General features: G+C 38.8%; 1 protein-coding gene across 3 annotated transcripts in view; it reads left to right on the top strand.

The window, feature by feature from the left end:
- The window catches only part of LOC131432308 (hybrid signal transduction histidine kinase E), a 198384-nt gene that overhangs the window by 66850 nt on the left and 107533 nt on the right, over positions 1–24001 (top strand). For all 3 annotated transcript variants that reach the window (XM_058598511.1, XM_058598509.1, XM_058598510.1), the window contains exons 2-3: positions 10164–10514; positions 10695–11263. In XM_058598511.1, coding sequence (XP_058454494.1) covers positions 10443–10514; positions 10695–11263 — 641 coding nt within the window. In that variant the 5' untranslated portion in view covers positions 10164–10442. The remainder of the gene's footprint in view (positions 1–10163; positions 10515–10694; positions 11264–24001) is intronic.

The raw sequence follows: 24001 nt of genomic DNA, 5'->3' as shown, positions 1-24001 counted from the left end.
TGCTCAATTCTAAGCCTAGATTCTTGAACTGAATTCTGACCCTGAATCCTGAATCTTAGACTTGGTTTCGGAATCTGAATCAGAATGCAGAATACAGTTCCAGAATTCATTTCCTAAATCTAGTTCCAGAATACTGGTCCAGAATTCAATTCCAGAATACGAACCTAGTATTCAGTTTTAGAATTTATTACCCGATTCAAAAAACCGTTTCGGAATTCCGATTCTAAATTCTGCTTCAGATTTCAAACTCAAAAATACAGTTTCTGGAACTGAATTCGGAACCAGAGTTCGTAATTCTATTTCTAGAATTTAGTTCTGAATTCGGAACCTGGGCTCTGGACCTGGATTCTGGAAATGCATTCTGATCCTCACTTCTGAATCTGGGTTTGGACCTGAAACAAGATGCAAAATCCAGTTCCAAAATTCATTTTCAGGATTAAGTTCAAGAATTCAATACCAGTATCCTGGTTCAAAAAAATCGGTTGAAAACTTATGCAAAATTATGAAATTTACAGGTGACACAAATCCACATACGACACAATCCATAGGAACGTAACTCGTCAAATGACTGATTTTTACAAGAATGATTTGTGTCAGCACACATTCCACTTTTCAAGCAGACGCACAGTGGTCCAAAACTGGAAAAAGACGGTCAAAAGTCTGTACTGACTTTCACTGATTTTTAAGAGCTAACATGTTTTCGAAGAAGTTTTACAAGATTATATATCGCTTCTTTTGAAAGTGGCACCCTTATTTTTGTTAAGGATGTAGTACTAATCTCGAATAAAAATAATTTTCTTCCCAAAAATTTTTTTTTCTATCTTGTTTTGAAGAAAAACACATTTGAAGTATTTTTGCTGAAAATATAAATAATGTAAAAAAATTATTTTCTGAGATATATTCGCTTTACTTTAAAAACAGTTTTTTTGGATTTATCTACGTAGAATCTACCTCTATTACCTAAGTATCTACTGCAAAGTTTTAGATGGCATTTAAATGAGTAACTTTTCCTAATACTTTTCACAACCTAATCAATCAATCAGGTAATCAATTTATGTCACTTTCTGTGTCGCTAATTTCTTGCTCTATATTTTCTTGTTCTGTTGTAAGTTCTAGCATTTCAATTGCTTACAGTGACAATTCCTTTCCAGCTTTCAAATTAATATATATATATATATATATATATATATATATATATATATATATATATATATATATATATATATATATATATATATATATATATATATATATATATATATATATATATATATATATATATATATATATATATATATATATATATATAGATTATTTTTATACATGCTTTTGTGTAAATAAATTGAGTTATCGCGAAGCAACACGATTTTTAAGACGAGATGTTGACGCTCGCTGCAAAAGTGAGTTACAGAAATATAAGACGCGTGACGCCCTCCGTTTTTTGACCATTCATGGTTTTAGCATGACCATTGTGAAATTGAGTCACGCAAATAGTACTCAAAATATTCTCATTGGAAAATAAATTGGATTAGAAATATAATTTCGTATAAGTATTGTGAAAATTTTGCTGCATTAAGTTGCATATTTCGCTTCGGCACAAGGTTTCCTAGATAAAAAAAAGGTAAAATGATGTATAACTATTCCAGAAAAGAATAAACCTATGCACTACCTTCTACAAAATTATGGCATTTTCTATTTTCTACAATTATTCCAAACAAAGTATGCATAACAAAATAACTCGGAACAAGTTATGAATAAAAAACTGATTTTAAGGGGGTTGCCATTAAAACGCTTTGTATATTCGAAACGGTGCGACCTAGACTTTTGGTATATTTGATAAAGTGAAGTATTTTCAATAGTTCTAAAACTTTGTAGAAGAAAAAAAATTTCTATCTCTTCAGAAAAAAAGTTATGGTTATATTTTTTGTCAAAGTAGGCCATGCACAATTAGGGATAGAATCAAATTACGCTGTATATATATGTTAATAATTTCTTAAAAGTAATGTGAAAAAATACTCATGAAAATGAAAATTTTTCACTTATCAATACCGGAACTGGAAGTCTGCTCTGGATCAACTTTTCAGGGATTTTTCAAGGATTTCAAGACCTTTCATTTGCATCTTAGTTTGTAAAAATTGGTTAAGCAATTTCCGAGAAAAATGAGTGTGCATTTTCTCAAATAGTTTTACACATAATACCTTGTAAGAAGGTCTTACAATCCCATAAAATTTCATCCGGATACAACTTCCAATTTCGAAATTACAGACTACAGAATTATATAAATTCCATTTCCAGGAGCGTGTGTCTATATATGACACCTAAAAATCGAGCAAAATACCTTCAACTGATCGTATATTTTTTCAATTGAACAGGTTTGGTTAGTTGATGATCAAATACATTGATTTTGAGTGTAATCGGGTCTTCATTCCCGATTCCAGAAATACCGACAAAAAATTATCGTGTACTCCAAACCGGAAATATCTCCGATTTCCTAAGAAACGGCTGGACCGATTTTCACAAACTTGGACTCAAATGAATGTTATTATGTTCCCATAAGTAAGCGCAGAATTTTGTCCGAATCCGACTTTCGGTTCCGGAAATACTGTGAGAATGAAATTGTAGTCCGTCATTTACGAGGTCTGTTCAAAAAGTACCCGGAATCCTCATTTTTCTAAAAAAAATTTTTTTATTCGTCTACATCTATATGGTCCCCTTCAAAGTAATCCCCCCTAGATATAATACACTTATGCCAGCGTTTTTTCCAGTCTTCGAAACACCCCTGATAGTCACTTTTTGTAATGCTCTGTAGCACTCTCAGCGATTCTACCTTTATCTCATCAATCGATGAAAACCGGTGTCCTTCCAAGGGTCTCTTCAACTTTGGGAACAGGAAAAAATCACACGGAGCGATATCTGGTGAATAAGAAGGTTAGGGCATGATTAAAGTCTTGTTTTTAGCCAAAAAATTTGATCAAAATTCAGCAGTTTTGGAACGAATTTTGCTGCCACTCGTTTCATGCCCAAAACATTTGAAAAAATATGATGGCATGAGCCAACTGATATGCCAACTTCATCAGCAACTTCTCTAATAGTGATTCGGCGATCATCCATAATCATTTTTCCACTTTTCCCACATTTTCATCGATTATTGACGTGCTGGGTCGACCGGAGCGTTCGTCGTCTTCAACGTCTTCGCGGCCATCTTGGAAACGCTTATACCACTCGTAAACACTTGTTTTTTTCATAGCAGACTCACCGTAGGCTCTCTGTAACATTTCGCACACTTGGTTACACTTTATTTCATTTTTCACGCAAAATTTAATACAAATTCTTTGACTCTTCAATTCTTCCATTGTTTAAACTAACAAAAATCGCCGAGCTCAAAAAAACACGTCTACACCAGCCGCTATAAGACAGAATGTAAACAATGAATACAGCTGAAAATTTCACCATACATTAGGGACATATGTACCAACACAATAAAAAGGCGGGTGGGTAATGTCAGAGACATAACTGGATGTCGTGAATACGAAAACAAATGACATGTTCCTTAACACTTCCGAATATCAAATAGTTGATCAATTGTATGAATTATGCAAGCATTCCCCTTTTCCACATTTTTCGCAAAAACAAAGAAGGCTTCACTTGATCTCGATTACTGTGAATTTCACACAGCGAAAAGTGCAAGAATCTAACCAAACTGTTCTACATTTGCACTAAACTGAGGATATTTTCTTTCGATTTGCGAACAACACATCCTAATAGTTCTTCAGAAAACTTTTAGAGCCATTAGAACGGCTGATTTTTTATAATGCTTTCCAACGATGCTTATTCATCCATCGAAATGACTGGCAGCTGTGACGTAATCACTCTTATCGGAAGCGAAACTAGCTTTGCAAACGGCACAAAATACATCTGCTCGCATTGGCGATAGAATCCAAACTGATTAGATTTTTGTTAGGAGCTTTCTTTTACGTGATTTCGTTTGTAGCATTTTCACTAATGGGCGGTCCTAACGGCTATAAAAATAGTCGCATACAGAATATTAATGTCGATTATTTTATTTCGCATTTGCAAATTTATTGAAAAAAAAAACTATCAATATGCTGTAGGGATTCATTTCCAGCATTCAGAAGGGACAAATTGCGTAATTCTCTACGATATTAAACTCGGAACATTTTTCGCAAAAAAAAGCTTCACTTGATCTCGATTACTGTGAATTTCACACAGCGAAAAGTGCACAAATCTAACCAAATTGTTCTTGATTTGCACTAAACTGAGGATAATTACCTGCGATTTGCGAAAAACAAATCCTAATAGTTCTTTAGAAAAATTTTAGAGCCATTAGAACGGCTGATTTTTTATAATGCTCTCCAACGTTGCTTTTTCATCCATCGAAATGACTGGCAGCTGTGACGTAATCGCTCTTGTCGAAAGCGAAACTGGCTGTGCAGACGACACAAAACACATCTGCTCGCAGTGGCGATAGAATCCAAACTGATTCAATTTTTGTTAAGAGATTTCCTTTTATTTGATTTCGTTTGTAGCTTTTCCACTAATGGGCGGTCCTAACGGCTATAAAAATAGCCGCATACAGAATTTTTATGTCGATTATTTCATTTCGGATTTGCAAAATTTTTTGAAAAAAACTATCAATATGCTGTAGGGATTAATTTCCAGCATTCAGAAGGGTCAAATTGCGGAATTCTCTACGATATTAAACTCGGAACATTTTTCTCAAAAAAAGGCTTCACTTGATCTCGATTACTGTGAATTTCACACAGCGAAAAGTGCACAAATCTAACCAAATTGTTCTTGATTTGCACTAAACTGAGGATAATTACCTGCGATTTGCGAAAAACAAATCCTAATAGTTCTTTAGAAAAATTTTAGAGCCATTAGAACGGCTGATTTTTTATAATGCTCTCCAACGTTGCTTTTTCATCCATCGAAATGACTGGCAGCTGTGACGTAATCGCTCTTGTCGAAAGCGAAACTAGCTGTGCAGACGACACAAAACACATCTGCTCGCAGTGGCGATAGAATCCAAACTGATTCAATTTTTGTTAAGAGATTTCCTTTTATGTGATTTCGTTTGTAGCTTTTTCACTAATGGGCGGTCCTAACGGCTATAAAAATAGCCGCATATAGAATTTCAATGTCGATTATTTCATTTCGGATTTGCATAATTTATTGAAAGAGACTATCAATATGCTGTAGGGATTCGTTTCTAGCATTCAGAAGGACCAAATTGAGGAACTCACTACGATATTCACCACTTTTGGAAACATTTTTCTTGAACGATTTGTTGTACAGCAGCAGCTATTTTCTTCTCTTCCTCAGAACGCGTTCTGATTGGCTGGTGTTGACATGGGTCAAATGAGATAGGTTTTTCAATAGTGTACTATTGAAATACTTCAATGCTCTTGCTATACACGTTTAAATTGAAAAATTTCGATTCTGTTGGTAGTTAGATTATATAAATCCTTTCACAGATCACTGAGCTATGAGCTTTCAAAATACGAGAAAGGCAAACGCGCCATATGAATTATCCTCTTTGATACTCGTTTATACCAAACATTTCAGAAAAGTTTAATTTTGAACTATTTGAGATTATGTCACACAACTGAAAATTTTATCATAAAATTGTGATCATATTTCCGATGGCATGTAGCAAAAATTATGTTGATTCGTTAGATACAACAAGATATATTCACGATCAAAAACTTATCACTCTCTCAGAGGGTAAATTTTGAAAAGGCACCCCATAGTAAAGTAAGTCGTATTCACGACAAAAAAAATTTTTGACCACCGGACTCTCCAGACGCGCGCAATTAAAAAATTCCGGGAACTTTTTGAACAGACCTCGTAGAGTGATTGATTGACAAATAACAAGGATGTGACAGTTCCTTCTAAACAGTTTTGCATCTGATGTTGGAATTCCAACATGGAACAAAGAGCGGCCATTAAATTCAACGAAAAACTTGGTAAAAGTGCATCAGAAACATACCAATTGATGCAAAAAGTGTGCGGTGATAAGTGTTGGTTTCGAGCAAATGGTTTTTTTGTGGCATAAACGTTTTTTTGGAGAGCCGAGTTGTAACAAACGTGAAGACCAATTCCAGCTCGTACCTCCGAAATGATTGGAAAAGTGATGCTTCTCTAAATAAGATAAAATAGGCTATAAATATGGGCAATGGAACGATTCGTCTCATTCTTCACCAGGATTTGGGCAAAACTTAGGTCAAGGTTTTAAAGTTTGTCCCGCACGCACACTTCGTGTCTATCATTTCAGAAAAGTCGTTGCAGTCGCCAGAAAAGATCCAAACTTCCTGAAATAAATTGTTACTGACGACGAAACGCGGTGCTTTCAGTACGATCCAGAAACTGTGCGCCAAAGTTCGGAATGGAAGTCAAAACACTCACCATAAGCCAAAAAACGCGAGCATCTCCTCCAAGAATCAAAACTATGCTTATCACTTTTTTCGATAGCAAAGGCATCATCTACAAAGAGTTTGTTCCAACTAGTCAAACGATCACTGGCGCATTTTATATGGAAGTTTTAAAGCATCAGGGCATCAAATCCCAGAATCCGAATATCGAGTCAAAAACCAGTGCGTCAGTTTTTGGCCCCGTGTTAGACCACCCACCGTATTCACCTGATTTGGCACCGTGTGACGTCTCTTTGTTTTCAAAGTTGAAGTTGTCGTTGAAAGGATGCTTTTTTGAAGATGTTGAGACCATCACAACGGCTTCGACACGAGCAATGAAGGCTATTCCATAAAATTAGAAGAAGCACGCATTGAATCGCTGTAAGAAATGTATTACACCCAAACCTCCATTTACGTATTAATCGGTACTACGTAAATCGAATTCTGACGTAAAAAAAAGATTACGTTATTTGGAATTTTCAACAGGAAACAGTTCTAAGCAGCATCAATTTCCAAGATGGCGACTTCCGGTTTATTGACATTCCTTATAAACCCTTACAATATGGATATTTTAGGAACGGGTTTGATGAGTAGATGTCGGAAAATGATGTTTGAAGTCATTTCAAAATCCAAGATGGTGTTTCTCGAAACCCGTAGCTAAATTCAAGTTTTGAACTGCTGTTAAAATTGTTATTTTCGTTTGTTGAACTAATCAACAATGGATTTTTTTTTATTAAATTCCGGTACATCACAAAAAACTAATGAGTCAAACAATTAAATTTTAAAATGATTTTGGTGACTTTTTCACAGACCTGAATGAGCAACTAACAGTTCCTCTTCATATCGTTACACTCAAACATCGTTTTCCAACATGTACTCATAAAACCCGTACCGAAGGAATATCAATAAACTGGAAGTCGCCATCTTGGAATTCAGAATCACCTCAAACATCGTTTTTCGACATCTACTCATCAAACCCGTTCCCAAAATATCCATATTGTAGTTATATCCATATAAATGAGTTATTTCCATATAAATGAGCCGGAAACGATTTTCATTCTATGCAAAAACCTCTTTTCACGAAGTAGGTTCGTACAAAAATTTTACATTATTTGGGATTTTTTGTCATAAAAAGAGTTACGTAAAAAGAGGTAACGTAAAAAAATTTTACGTAAACGGAGGTTTGGGTTATGAAGGGAAAATACTTGGAATAATAAATTTAAAAAAAAACTAAAGAAATCTTGCTTATTTTGCGATTTATGAAATCAGTATCGAAACTTAATGGAGGCACTGTGTAGTGCGAAGTCACAAATTTAAACTAAAATGAAAGGTGTCATGGTCTCATATATGACTCATTACTTTTGTTCGAATGCGACTTCCAGTTCCGGAACAACAGGGTGAAGTGTGTGCTTAATTAGCGTCATTCAGAGCAAAAATACAAAAGAAAACGAAGATTTGTTCAAACCAACTTTTTTGTTCTTATTCAAAATTCAAATCATCATCAATCTCTTCAATATTCCGCAGCAGAAAATTATCGAAAAAATTCATCATTTTGATCATTTTCAAGACTGAAGAATCGGTCTAAGAACAGGTTTCTTCTATTGAAATAAATGAATCGTGACAGTTTTATTCGTATTTACGTATCCGGTTACGTCTGCGACATTAATCACCCGCGTTTTTCTCAAATCTGTACATTTGTATGCATGAACTTGTGCTATCTTAATCGGTAGTATTTAATTCTATGGGATTGTAGAAGCAATGATTATCTTCACTGCTCCATTTCATCCACTTAAACACAATTACAAATTGATACTATTCAAACATGATAACGCACGAACCTTGATTCAGCTAAACACACAAAGGAAATAATCCAGGCGACGCTTTTGCTTCGCTTTAAGAGGAAAAAAACATGAAATCGCATGATTTATCTAACCTTCCCTCGGGACTAAATCAACCAGAGTCTAGTAACTTGTATCCAACGGGTTTTCCTAGCGTCATAAGCAATACACTTACATAGATAGGCTTTTTTTCCTGCTCCGCCGAGGCAGGCATTCATCGAACGAAAAATCCATCAGATTCCAGGCGATGTCAAAATTAATCGCCGAAGCTCTCGAGTTGCGAAGAACTTGCTTGATGACGAACTGCGAAAGTATCCTCGTTTAGAAAATAATTGATTGTCTACTCCACAGAATGACAGCCAGTGAATTCAAGTTTTGAACTGCTGTTAAAATTGTTATTTTCGTTTGTTGAACTAATCAACAATGGATTTTTTTTTATTAAATTCCGGTACATCACAAAAAACTAATGAGTCAAACAATTAAATTTTAAAATGATTTTGGTGACTTTTTCACAGACCTGAATGAGCAACTAACAGTTCCTCTTCATATCGTTACACTCAAACATCGTTTTCCAACATGTACTCATAAAACCCGTACCGAAGGAATATCAATAAACTGGAAGTCGCCATCTTGGAATTCAGAATCACCTCAAACATCGTTTTTCGACATCTACTCATCAAACCCGTTCCCAAAATATCCATATTGTAGTTATATCCATATAAATGAGTTATTTCCATATAAATGAGCCGGAAACGATTTTCATTCTATGCAAAAACCTCTTTTCACGAAGTAGGTTCGTACAAAAATTTTACATTATTTGGGATTTTTTGTCATAAAAAGAGTTACGTAAAAAGAGGTAACGTAAAAAAATTTTACGTAAACGGAGGTTTGGGTTATGAAGGGAAAATACTTGGAATAATAAATTTAAAAAAAAACTAAAGAAATCTTGCTTATTTTGCGATTTATGAAATCAGTATCGAAACTTAATGGAGGCACTGTGTAGTGCGAAGTCACAAATTTAAACTAAAATGAAAGGTGTCATGGTCTCATATATGACTCATTACTTTTGTTCGAATGCGACTTCCAGTTCCGGAACAACAGGGTGAAGTGTGTGCTTAATTAGCGTCATTCAGAGCAAAAATACAAAAGAAAACGAAGATTTGTTCAAACCAACTTTTTTGTTCTTATTCAAAATTCAAATCATCATCAATCTCTTCAATATTCCGCAGCAGAAAATTATCGAAAAAATTCATCATTTTGATCATTTTCAAGACTGAAGAATCGGTCTAAGAACAGGTTTCTTCTATTGAAATAAATGAATCGTGACAGTTTTATTCGTATTTACGTATCCGGTTACGTCTGCGACATTAATCACCCGCGTTTTTCTCAAATCTGTACATTTGTATGCATGAACTTGTGCTATCTTAATCGGTAGTATTTAATTCTATGGGATTGTAGAAGCAATGATTATCTTCACTGCTCCATTTCATCCACTTAAACACAATTACAAATTGATACTATTCAAACATGATAACGCACGAACCTTGATTCAGCTAAACACACAAAGGAAATAATCCAGGCGACGCTTTTGCTTCGCTTTAAGAGGAAAAAAACATGAAATCGCATGATTTATCTAACCTTCCCTCGGGACTAAATCAACCAGAGTCTAGTAACTTGTATCCAACGGGTTTTCCTAGCGTCATAAGCAATACACTTACATAGATAGGCTTTTTTTCCTGCTCCGCCGAGGCAGGCATTCATCGAACGAAAAATCCATCAGATTCCAGGCGATGTCAAAATTAATCGCCGAAGCTCTCGAGTTGCGAAGAACTTGCTTGATGACGAACTGCGAAAGTATCCTCGTTTAGAAAATAATTGATTGTCTACTCCACAGAATGACAGCCAGTGAATCGACCCGGGAGCGCTGATCCCTGGAGAACAAACAGCCACCAGCATCCCTACCGATGCGGAGCCCGAAACCGAGTGAGTGAGTAAGTGTGTTAATATTATGACAAAGAAAAACGGTTCCTCCGCATGCCGACAGCGTATTGGAAGGAAAATTGTTCGTGTGACATAGCCGTAAAGTGAAGTAAAATAGAGGCACTATTTCCGTGCAACGACTTTCCCCAACATCAGCCCAACCCGACCCCGAGCGGAGGCGGCCTACAGAAAGATGGAATTGAAAGTATGGGTCGAAGGAATACAGCGTATTGTTTGTGGAGTGACGGAAGTCACCACATGCCAGGTAAGCTATTATCGTGCTCAATGCTATTTCTTTTCTTTCCGACCTGTTTATGACGAAAAAAAAAAGGTCATGAATCATTGTTTTCGCTTTCTGATGTGTATACTCTCCTTTCTTGCATGGTATCATCGGGCTTCCTTCCGTGTGACATCCGCTGCCGCACCGGAATCGATGTGAAACTAGGACGTGGTTTTTGCCTTAGCTCATGCCACCGGAAAAACCGGCCGATTCACACTAATCGAGCGATGGCGCAACAATGAGCGGCTTCTGGCACCGCACGAGAATCCACTGAAAATCCTGATGAAGTGGGGTGAATACTCGAGCGATGTGCAATTTATACTGCAACGGTCAGACCAGAAAAAGGATCAAAATCAGCAGCAGAACAACAATAACAACAACAACAACAACACCAAAAATGTCAACAACAACAACAACACTTCGTCTACTCCGCCTATAACACAACAACCACAGCAAAATCGCCATTCGCCCAATCTGCAACATCCCCAATCACAACAGCAGATCCTTCGGCAGCAGCAGAAGCTGAATCAGCTCAATAACAACCATAGCAACAACAACAACACCACCAACATAGACGACGTGAAAAACAAGTTGGCGCAAAACAACCTAAGGAATAGTACGAGCGGAAATGACCCCTACGGGAAACAACCGAGTAGCCAACCGCAGACAGAACTGATCAGCAATGCGTTACCCCTGGAAAGGGGTAAGGAAGCACGGAAGAGCCTCAATGCCGGGTGAGTCGTCATTTTCATTTTCTTTGTTTCCCCTTGTCCATTCGAAGCCAGCCAGTGGGCTGCGATGATGTCCTGGGGCCGGCGGAATATCGAGTGAACAATGCATGCGGGCCCAGCTGTGTATTCCGGGTTGTCTATAATCCGGCAATTTATTTCTCAATTAAATACGCTATGTTATGTTCTATCTTGAAGCTTTGTGCGTGTTCGAACTTGTTTGATTAGAAATCAATAGGCTATTTCCGTTCGATACACCGGCAGGCAGCCAGGCAGTGTGAGTGTATTCTAAGCTCAATTATCAATCGGTCCTCCGGGAGTAGTCTCTTAACTCGAACCGAAGTTGATAATGAAAAATAATGATGATGATGATGATTTCTTCTTTCCTCCCGATTTGATTATGTAGGCTCCGGGGGAAGGAACATGATTGTATACTTTCGCTGTTTCAGTCTCTCTCTATCTCTATCTTTATCCCGCGCAGTCTAGGATACAAACAGTTTCTCACGGATTGTTTACCTCTCCAGACGGAAATTGATCCACACAAACCTTATGATGCTCTGCTATCCGTGCTCTTGTGGGAGTTTGATTTGATTTTATTATGAAAAGCCCCTCCCGGTGTGCATGACTAACGAGGATCACACAAAGAACTTGTTTGTTCAGGTTTACGTGAATTGTCTGTGATCGGTCACGGATGGAAGGAAAGTTTTTGAATCTAATATTTTATAACTTTATAGACGTATTTTCGTTTCAAACTTATGCACTGTTGTTTGGTTTTTTTCTAACAAGATTTTTACGTAGGTCTAGAAAGTAAATGTATCTAACGATAACAAACTGGATAAAACCTGTTTTAGTTCAGCTAGTGGTGTGATGATGCATTGTTTACGTTCAGGATCAGAATAAAATGACTCAGATGACACGCACCCCACATAATTCGGACGTCTACTTCGTAAAAAGAGGTTTTTGCATACAAAGAAAACGATTCCTGACTAATTGATATTCAATAGAAACCACCACAATATGGATATTTTTGGAACGGGTTTGCAAAGTAGATTCCGGAAAACGATGTTCGAAGTCGTTACGAAATACAACATGGCGACTTCCGGTTAATTGATATTCAATGAAAATGGTTATAATTTGGCTACTTTTGAAACGGATTTGATTATTAGATGCAAGAAAACACTGTTTGAAATTGTACCGAAATCTCAGATGACGACTTCCGGTTTATCGATAATTCTAGAAAACCCCTACAATATGAATATTTCTGGAGAGAATTCGAAGAGCAGATGCCGGTAAAGCAGGTCATTTCGTCGGAAGCCAATTGAAAATTCTGGTTTTTAAAAAAATCATTCCAGTCTTTCTGGATTTCAGAAGTACGATTGTAGTTCAACAAAACGAAAGCAAACGATATCATTTCTCATTTGTCTTTATTTCAAATCAATTACAATCACGATATGAAGACTATTGAAGAATTCGGCGAAATGACCCTTTCGGAGAAACGATGTTTGAACTCGTTTCGAAATTCAATATGGCGACTTCTAGTTTATCAATATTTCTTAAAAAAACACTTACACATATTGTACGGGTCTTCAATATATTTGTCGCTTGGGTTCCATGCTGGAGGGAACCTATTAATGACCGGTTTCCTCCTTCGTTACTAGTGTTCGTTTGGGCACCGTAGCCTAGATCGTCCGGCATGGAAAGTGTGGAGCCTTGTAAAATCCACCCACGGACAAAGTTGCCCATAGAGACAGAGAAAGTATGGACGCACTTTGATTTCGCTGTAAATAATTCACAATTGTTAGATTTTCAAATTTTATTCGATATACTGATAATATTAGACTACAACAACAGAATATTATTCTCAACATTTGCTACTTAGCCATTGTAGACTAGCTGGCGCACCTTCTTGCGAGCGTTCCTCATTAAATTCCGTACAGACTTCTTGGCGACAAGTTTTGACACTTTTCTCCAATCTTTTTCGAACTGTTGAATGGTTTCGGCTGCCGAGACATGTTTCCTAAGATGTGCCTTCGTTAATGCCCAAAATTACTCAATTGGTCGAAGGTGGATTCATATCTTTTGGGACAAAAGTGACATTTTTGGTAGTATACCATTCTACCGTTGATTTCGAGTAGTGGCAAGAAGCAATATCTGACCATAAGACAACAGGATCCTTGTGGCTTCGAATCATGGGTAGAAGTCGTTTTTGTAAACATTCCTTGATGTATATTTGGCTGTTCATTGAAGCAGTGGTGACGAAGGGCTTCGAAATCTTACCGCAGCTACAAATTGCTTGCCAGACCATAGCTTTCTTACCAAAATTTTCTACTTCAATCGATGTCTCGGACTGGTTTAACATTTGCCCTTCTCTCACCGTATAATATTGTGGTCCCGGCAAGGATTTGTAATCGAGTTTCACGTAGGTTTCGTCGTGCATGATTATGCAGTTCCAATTTCCAGCAAGAATCGTATTGTACAGCTTTCGAACCCTCGGCCTGATCGATGCTTCTTGTTTCGGATTACGTTTTGGTTGTTTCTGCTTCTTATAGGTTCGAAGATTAAAACGTTCTTTAGCATGAAGAACATTTGACTTCGAAGTGCCCACTTTTTTGGCCACATCCCGAACTGAAACCTCCTTCTTTTGTTCGATACTCAGTATACGTTTATCCAATTGAGGGTTAGCAGGACCTTTTTTTCGACCCGTTTTCGGTTTATCCTCAAATGTGTTATCCTCACCGAACTTCCTGATTGCATTTCGCACGGCTTTTTCGCTTACTCCTTTCATTTTCGTTATCTCTCTCCGTGATAGTCCGCGTTCTGTGCACCATTTGTACACAATTTTTCGACGTTGTTCTGCTGAAAGTCCACGTATTTCGAAACAAACTAATGAAAACGAATAAACAACAGCACAAGTGGTTAGAGAAGAGTGTAAACAACAGGACGCAGCCAGAAAAATTGACAGATTCTGAACCATTGCGAAAAAATTTTTTATACCAAAAGTTATCTCGAAAAAATTGTTTTTAAATATATTTCGATAGTTTTTGAAAATTTTGATATTTTTTCTAAGACCCAGAAAGTCGCTTTTTCAAAAAATCTTTGTTTCATGCAATTCTTTTGGCATTAGAATTTTTTTCGATTTCGGAGATTTCATGAGAATCAGAAGTATCCAAGAAATGAGCACGGTTGGAAACAAACGAAGTAGGATTAATATTCTGAACCAAAAAAACGGGTTGAAGAATAAAGCTCAACTAATGTTTCGAAATTTTCAATCACCAGAGGGTTTAAAATGTCGCATCGAATAAACAAACCATATGAGAGATCCCAGAACCGGTTTTTAAACGGAATAACGCTCGCTAGCACTTCGTGACTCATAGCAAGAGTGAGGTACTTACCAAAGGGGGGGGATCCCAAGTATTGGATAACTGGTAAGAGAAAGTGCGCGAGCTTACCATAGTTGAGCAAGATTCTGCAAATGAGAAAGACATCCTACCGCTGGATCTCGCACATGCGTTTTTAGGACTAAAAAGTAAGTCCACTTCGAGTACGTGTTTGACCATGCTGAGTCAAAAGCCCCCTTGGTGTCTTGGAAAACTGATGCCATTTTTTCTTTATGAGCTCTTTGAATTTCTGTTGAGAGCAACGCAAGACAATCTTTCTTTTTTCTTTTACCCTTCCGGAAACAAAACTGTGTATCTGAAACCAAGCCGTTAGACAATTGTTTAGATGATAGAGAATCATTTCGATACGAAATGTGATCGGATGCTGATTTTCCTGGTTTTTGAATGGCGATAACTCTCATTTGTCTCCAATCTTGTGGGGCAATATTGCTCTCATGGAACTTGTTGAATAAATTCAACAAGCGCCTTTTGGCGGGATCAGGCAGATTTTTCGACAAGCTGAATTTGTTTCTGTCTAGTCCCGGGGTTTTATTGTTACATGACAAGAGCGCAAGTGAGAATTCTACCACCGAAAACGATGTTTCGTTTGCGTTTGATGTTGCGGCGCCGGAGATCTTCTGTTCCGGAACAGAATCGAAACAAACTTTTTTGGCGGAATCGAATATCCAGTGGTTGGAATATTCCTCGCTTTCATTCGTGGTGTTATGATTGCGTATTCGCGGGCTGTGTTCCAAAGAGTGCTCATGGATGTTTCTCTCGTTTGGCCGTCTATGAACCGACGCCAATAACCGCGTTGCTTAGCTTTTATCAAGTTCTTAATTTTATATTTCCGATAGTTATCAGGTGAACATTTTATACGCGTGCAGTCCAACTGTAGCGATGTCGAGCAAAGCGATAAGTCCAGTGCACTTGTTCTTGCTGGTGCTGCAGAAATCCGTGTCATTTCTCCCGTATTCAGAATAGTCATATTAAAGTTATCGCAAAGATCATAGATCGTAGTTGATCTGTTGTCATGTGTGCCCAAACAAACTATTCTTAGTCAATATTCAAAATTCGATAATTGATATTCATAAAATTCAAGAATCGATAATTCATATTTATAAAATTTTCAGTAATATTAGAAAAGCGGCACTACACCACTAGCTTAGGTGGATTTGCCTCTTTCAGTTCAACGTGAACTTCATTCGCTTTTTACCATTCTAAAACATCTTTGGCCTAGTGGAAAGATGTCAAATCAGGCCAGATAAGCGAAGAAGCGTCATGGTTGTGTAGGAATGGTAACAATCGCTTTTTTAGACGCTCTGGTATTGCTGACAGATTATTGATGATGCTTTGGTTTGCTTAACCACAGCTGCAGATTGCCTGCCAAATCAAATATTTTTAAGGAAATTTGACATTCTTCTTCCTCCTGAAACGCTCCTCTACGTCGCTTAAAGTATTCCAGCACATAAGTTTCATCGTCCATTATCTCGCAGGAAAACTTCGTCAAATATTCGCGATACAACTTGCAAACCCGGATTTCAGTGATCAGTTCAGCATGCTATTTATCATTACGGTTCGGTACAGCTTTCACCTTGAACGACTTCATACCTTACCGGTACTTGGAAGTATGCTTGAAAGCTGGATACATTTTCGTTTTTCTAGTCTCGCTACGTATCAAAAGATCTGATCTCTTCTGCAATATTTGCTTTACCTTCGCGTCCTTCTACTGGTTCCAGAGATCTGTTTTTGTTCCGCTCCCAGCCTTTCTGGCTGCTGTTAAACGTTTGTCGATTTATCGAAAAATTTAAAAACGTTATGGACAGTGCTTGCAGGAAAACTAAGCATTTTCGCAAGCTTCCTTACTGACAGATCCGGATTTTCATTGCGACCGCACACAATTGTTTTTTCGCACTTGCTCTTTTTAGGACGCCATCTTCGATCTAAAAATTGATTTTACAGAATGAACAGACTCATCAGTCTGTGAAATATTTCTCGCGTTGAGGCAAGTTTTTCCAGAGATACAATACGTATTTAGGGGTGTCTAGATTTTGTCGCGAACATGCTTTAAAAAGAGAGTCGCATTTCACATAATTTTATAATTCAAACCATATTCTGCCATTATCCAAGAAAAAAATGTGTTACTTTTTTTTGAAAATCGCGGTTGCAATGGCTGAAAAGTTCGTATCGTTTAATAGAAACACACATTTTTTTGCCAAAATTCGTTTTTATTATTCAACATAATTGCCATCAGAGGCGATACAACGATTATAGCGATCTTCCAACTTTTCGATACCATTTTTGTAGTACGATTTGTCCTTTGCCTCAAAATAGGCCTCAGTTTCAGCGATTACCTCTTCATTGCTTCTAAATTTTTTACCAGCGAGCATTCTCTTGAGGTCAGAGAAGAGGAAAAAGTCACTGGGGGCCAAATCTGGAGAATACGGTGGATGAGGGAGCAATTCGAAACCCAATTCGTTCAATTTCATACTGCTCAGAATCATCAATTCGTTGTTGTTTTTGATCGATTGTGAGCTCACGCGGCACCCATTTTGCACAAAGCTTTCTCATATCCAAATATTCGTGAATAATATGTCCAACACGTTCCTTTGGGTGTCAGCTATCTCGATCAACTTCACTTTACGGTCATTGAAAATCATTTTGTGGATTTTTTTCACGTTTTCATCGGTAACAGTTTCTTTTGGACGTCCACTGCGTTCATCGTCTTCGGTGCTCATATGACCAGTACGAAATTTTGCAAACCACTTACGAATTGTTGTTTCGCCCGGTGCAGAGTCTGGATAACACTTGTTCGCGCCGGAACACTCTCTTCGATAGCTGGGGGGGTCACAAACCAATCTGCCGTGGATTGTGGATGTGGACTGTATAGACTTCTAAATAGTTCACGTAAGCAATCTCTAATAGTTCTTTTGAATATCAAAGTTTAACTCAGGCTTGGTTCTGTTCGGATAAATAGGAACACTGCGTGTCACGGTTTGATAAAGACTGATAATTTATTGTGATTCTGCTCTGCTTTTATAGCGTTTTACTGCCTACTGTGCTATCTCACACGAGTGTTAATTCGAAATCTAGAGACAATAGGTTTCTTTATTTTGCGTTCGCAACATACCGGCCACCAATGGAATACTAATTCCATTCATATAAAAAAAATGATTCACAAAATATAAATTTTTAAAACTATACTAGTTATTCATCTTCGTCATCAGATGTTATAGAATGCTCAAGAAGTTGGTTGTCGGGATCATAACTTCTCACTGTAGGATTCGATGGAGGGTCAGAAGTTTCATCGTTGATGGAAGGTAGGCATACTTTTGATATCGGACGATCGTAGATAGCACCAGAAGGTACCTTCACGCTCACAACGCGTACAAGTCTATCCGGACCGGGATGAACAGCGGTAACTCGAGCTAAACTCCACTTAAGCGGCGGCAAATTGTCTTCCTTCAATAGCACAAGCTTTCCAACAAGCACGTTTGGATGCTGGTAGAAATTCTTTGTGCGTTGCTGTAGTTGATGAAGATAATCAGTTGACCACAGCTTCCAAAACTGCTGAGACTTCCGTTGAATTGTTTGCCACAATGAAAGTCTATTACAGGGAACATCGGCAAGGTCGGGCTCCGGGATTGATTGGAGTGCTGATCCGACCAGAAAATGTCCCGGGGTTAGGGCACCCAAGTCGCTGGGGTCCTCGGATATGGCTGTTAAGGGTCGTGAATTGAGGCAGCTCTCAATCTGACAGAGAACCGTTTGCATGACTTCAAGCGTTATTGGTTCAAAACCGACGACACGACGAAGATGGTATTTCAATGCATCAACAGCGGCCTCCCACAGGCCACCGAAAGTAGGTGCACGAGCAGGAATGAACTGGAATCGAATGGTGGTTTCTGCACAATGTTTCGCAATCTTCTCTCGTTGTTGTTGATTAAGGAACTGTTTTAAAAGTGATTGTAGTTCTCTCTCAGCTCCGGTGAAGTTTGTCGCATTATCACAGTAGATACTGATTGGCTTTCCCCGTCGTGCGCAGAAACGTCTTAATGCTGCAATGAATCCTTCGGTACTAAGATCGCTGACCAGCTCGATGTGTACGGCCTTCGTAGTCATACACACAAAAAGTGCGATATAGGCGCGCAATGGTGGAATCGATTTACTTCTTCGAATAGTATTTTTAATGAGGACTGGCCCACAAAAATCGACGCCAGTATTAAGAAACGGTCGTGCAGGTGTTACTCGAACCCTAGGAAGCTGACCCATAAGCTGATTTTCGGTACAAGGGCGAACTCTGTAGCATTGCATACAAGTTCTAACTTTTTTCCGTGCCAGGTTACGGAAATCAAAAGGCCAAAAACGTTCACGTATATGTGCAATCATTAATCGAGGACCAGCATGAAGTAATTGCTTGTGAGTGGAATCCACAACCAGCTCGGTGAACGGATGAACTGCTGGGAGTACCATTGGATATTTTCGGGAAAATGCGTAAGGAGATTGGTTTAGCCGTCCACCAACGCGAAGTACACCTTCATGAAAAAAGGGATTGAGTTTTCGCCATGACTTTTTTAATTCCTGTTCCTTGCCACAGCGAACAAGAGCAAGCTGTCGAGGAAAACATTCAGCTTGAACAGCCACAACCAGACTCATTGTTGCCTGAGAAATTTCATCAGCTGTTAAGTGATTTGATGATACCAGATATGTGCCTGAAAGTTTTCCTCTACAATTATTGACGAATCTTCGACAGTAGGCGACAATTCGCAACAATTTGGTTAAAGATGAATAACGTTCGAATAAAGAATGATCAGGTGTACTAACAACGGCAGCAACCGCTGTGTTACTTTTTTCTTCGAGTTCATTCACTGACACCTTTGATGTATCAAATTTTGCAAAATAGTTCGGCCATTCTGCTGGTTCCAATGTTATCCATGGCGGCCCTTTCCACCATAAAGATAAATTGAAGAGTTCGTTAGGAGAAGTTCCTCGGGAGATTATGTCCGCTGGATTCTCCAGGCCGGAGAAGTATCCAAGCACAACCATCGGTCAGCCGTTGCACTTCCGCTATTCGATTCGCTACAAACGTTTTGTACTTGGATGGTGAATTGTGTAGCCAATGGAGCGTGATCATAGAATCAGACCACATGAATGATTTTGCGTTAATATTCAGACTTTCAGTAACTTGACAGTAGAGATGACTTAGTAATACAGCAGAGCAAAGTTCCAAGCGTGGAATGGTCGTAGGATGAATTGGGGTAACCCTTGATTTTGCTGTGAGAAGGCGAACAGTCACCACACCGTCATGGCCAGTGCTTCTTACGTAAATGCATGCTCCGTAGGCATATGCACTCGCATCGCAGAATCCGTGGAGTTGAATGTTGTTTGCTGAGCCTGGTGCCTTCACCAGACGAGAAACTGATAAGGATTTCAAAGTGGTTAAATCGATTCGGTATTTTTCCCATTCATCGCACAAACTTTTGGGAAGGGTTTCGTCCCAGGAAAGCTTCTTCACCCATAGCGTCTGCATGAAAACCTTAGCCTTAATAATTATTGGGCCCACAATTCCAAGTGGGTCAAACAGTTTAGCCATTTCCGATGCCACTACTCGTTTTGTAATGGGGCATCCAAACGAAAGATCTGGAACTTTAAACCGGAACGTATCCGATTCGGGATGCCACAAAAGACCCAAAGTGCTGATTGAATTATCATCGGTACCGTCGATTTCAAGAAGTGATCTGTGGTCTTTCAACGCATCAGGAATATTAGATAATACTTCAGCAGAATTCGTTGACCATTTTCTCAACTCGAACCCTGCTGTGCTGAGAATGTTTCGAGTTTCATTATAAAGTTTGACGGCTTCACCAACGCTATCCGCACCACTCAAAAAATCGTCAACATAAAAGTCATTGCCAATTCTTGCTGCAGCATCATCCTCGGAATTCGAATACTCAAATGAGAGCTGTTGAAGACAACGGGTTGCCAAATATGGTGCACTAGCAGTGCCGTATGTCACCGTGGTGAGTTCGTAGGGTCGAATCTCCGAGTCAGTGGAATGTTGCCAGAAAATGCGTTGTAAACTTCTATCTTGGCGGTTTATCCAAATTTGACGGTACATCTTAGTGATGTCCGCCACCAAAGCAATTTCTCGGAGTCTAATTCGAACCACGATAGCATAAAGAGTGTCTTGTACGGTTGGTCCAACCATCAAGCAGTCATTCAAAGAAATTCCCGTAGATGACGTGCTGGACCCATCGAAAACCACTCTACATTTTGTAGTCGAACTGGTTGGTTTTATAACTGCGTGGTGTGGGAGAAAAAATGAATGTTTCTGGGTATTATCAGGTATCGTATCGATGGGGATCATATGGCCAAGTTGAATATACTCATTCATAAAATCGCAATATTGAATGTTCAGATCGGGGTCTTTTGCTAATCGTCGCTGCATCCATCGTAAGCGGCGATGTGCTTTTGATTTCGAGTCACCAAGTTGACTTAAAATTTCTTCTTTCTTAGGAAGACGGACAACAAATCGACCAGATTCGTCACGGGTTGTAGTTTCAGAAAAAAAATTCTCGCATGTCACTTCCTCCTTGGACAGACCGCGTGTATCAAAACAAGATTCAAACTCCCAAAATTTGGCAAGTTGTTGATCCAAATTGTCTGTGGTGCATAGCAAAGCAAGATTAGTAGAATCTGAACAGAACGTCTGTTGGGAAACAGGACCACTAACTATCCATCCTAGCCTTGTGTGCTGGAGTAAAGGCTGATCAGTTATGGGACCATCACCAACAGAGAGTTGACCATCCAAGAGCAGACTGAAGAAAAGCTGGGCACCAATCACCATATCAATTCTCTGTGGTATGGCGAAATCGGGATCGGCTAGAGTCAGATTGGACGGAATTTTCCAACGCGATGTGTCGACTGGCTTAGTAGGTAAATCATTAGTGATCGTGGACAGGATGTTAAATGTCAGGGTTTGAGAATACGATGAATCAACTGAGCTAAATGAAGCCTCGGTGCAATGGGTGCATTTTACCGTAGATCCACCCATACCAGATATAAGTATAGATTGTCTCGATCGTTTCAAACCAATAAGTTGAACTATTCTCTCAGTGATGAAATTTGCTTCTGAACAGGAATCCAAAAGAGTGCGTACAAAGGTGACCTTCCCTGATGGTCCGAATACTTTTACGATAGCAGTAGAAAGAAGCACGGTAGAGTATGTAGACCCAGTCAGCTGAGATGCCGAAAATGCATTGGAAACAGGTTTCACGGTATCAGGCTTGGATTGTGACGCAGGTATTTGGCTAGATGAGGGTTTTGAGGTGAGATTCATTGATGATGTAGATGTGGAAAAATCAATGCTGCTGCTCTTGGTTGTAGGTTGCGAGCCAGCAGAGGTCGATTTCGCTTGCGCTTGAGCGTACCGATCATTGGGGGAGGATTGATGCAATAACGTATGATGCTTCTCATTGCATTTCTTACAGGGTTTCGACGAACAATCACGACTCATGTGACTGGACGAAAGACAATTCCAACAAAGCCTTTTTCTGCGAATAATTTCATGCTTCTGTTCAATAGACTTGCGCTTGAATTCTTCACAATCGTAGATTCGATGTGCTTGATTACAAACAGCACAGCGATAGGTGTTCATGGTGGGGATTGTCGCTGCATGCGCGACGGACATCCGGGGTCTTTCCTTTGTGTTAGAGTAGGAATTTGCTGTTTCACTGTTAACAGATTGTAAAATTCGAGCTTGCTCATGCAAAAAATAAATCAATTCTGTATAGGTTGGAATATCGTCAGTTATCTCTCCTGTTGACCTTTCCCATTCCCTTAAAGTCTGTTTGTCCAGGCGGCTGCAAAGCATGTGTACTAATAAGGCACTCCATGAGTCAGTCGGTTCCCCCAATGTCGTCAGTATTTTTACGTGTCGTTCAAATTGGTCAACAAGGGTCAAAATAGCGTCCGAAGATTCCTTCCGAATAGCTTCAATAGTAAAAATAGCGGAAATATGATTTTTAATTAACAAGCGTTTATTATCATAACGACCAACGAGTAGATCCCAAGCGATTTTATAATTATCAGCAGTAATACTAGTAGTATCTAATAGTTTCCTCGCAGACCCCTTCAACGCAGACATTAAATAATGAAACTTGTCCACAGCAGCTAAATCTTTGTTAGTGTGGATCAAAGTTGTGTATGCATCTCGAAACGGTATCCAATTGTTAATATCACCATCGAAAGTAGGTAAATTAATTTTTGGTAATCGTATCACCGAAGAAACGGGGACTTGTGCTGTAAGCTCATTTGCTAAAGCGATAGATCGATTACTATTCAATTGGTGTGCTATCAAAAAATCTCGCAACGAATAATATTTTTCTTCCATCTCGTCTCTCTGTTTAGTGAAGTTAATTTTTGTTGACTCTTCATCGTTCGTTAATAGCTCAACATTTATTGAAATTGAAATATAGCGCTCAAATAAGGTGTCGAGTCTAGCTACACAGGACTCGATTTTGTCACAATCACGATCCGCATCAAAATCGTTTATAAACCTTTCTATTGTTAGGATGGAATTTGTGGTGACACTAAGCAGTTTAGACTGTTCAATTAATTTCGACATCTTGAGATAAAACTTCTAACACAACTCCAATTCAAAAGCTTTTTTTTCCACCAATTACTGCAATTTCCGAAGCGCTATCACTGCCTCAGTACACGTTCTACTATTGCACAGCCAAATGTACTCACCATAGCCAAAAGCCTACCTTTGTCATACACATCCATGTAATTTGCCAAGCTGACATACTGCTGCAGGTTTTCTTGAGAAACCTAGGAAAGCGACAGGAACTCCAAAAGTCGATTTCCACACCAATCTCGGTAAAATCAGGAAACACTCACAGCACGCCTGCAGTAATCACGATGCTCCTTTACAGTTCTAGTTCGGTTTCACTAAGTTGCAATTCATTTAAGTTCGTTACACAAATTCACAATTTGATCGTGTCCGAAATGTATTGTTCATATCACATTTGACTCGTAGTTCACATTTTATCACACAATTTGCAATTTTTGTGACACACAATTTCCGAGTTATCCACAATAGAACCAAGCTTTATACAAAAGCTTTGTTACCGATTTCGATCGGCTGCACGGTTGTGCGGGATGAATGCCAACACACACGCTGGCCTGGATTCAATGCGCGGTTGACCGAGATGAATACCAGCACACACGCTGGTCCAGATTCGGTATTCGGTAGAGCACTGATGATGATTTCGATCGGGTGATCGAACCTTCCTTCAACACTGGTGGAGTAGAGAATCCGGTTCGAAGGACCAAAAAAATGTTCGCGCCGGAACACTCTCTTCGA

This window comes from Malaya genurostris, chromosome 2 (assembly GCF_030247185.1).
Source record: "Malaya genurostris strain Urasoe2022 chromosome 2, Malgen_1.1, whole genome shotgun sequence".
Lineage (NCBI taxonomy): Eukaryota > Metazoa > Arthropoda > Insecta > Diptera > Culicidae > Malaya > Malaya genurostris.
This window is presented reverse-complemented; position numbering and strand designations above follow the sequence as displayed.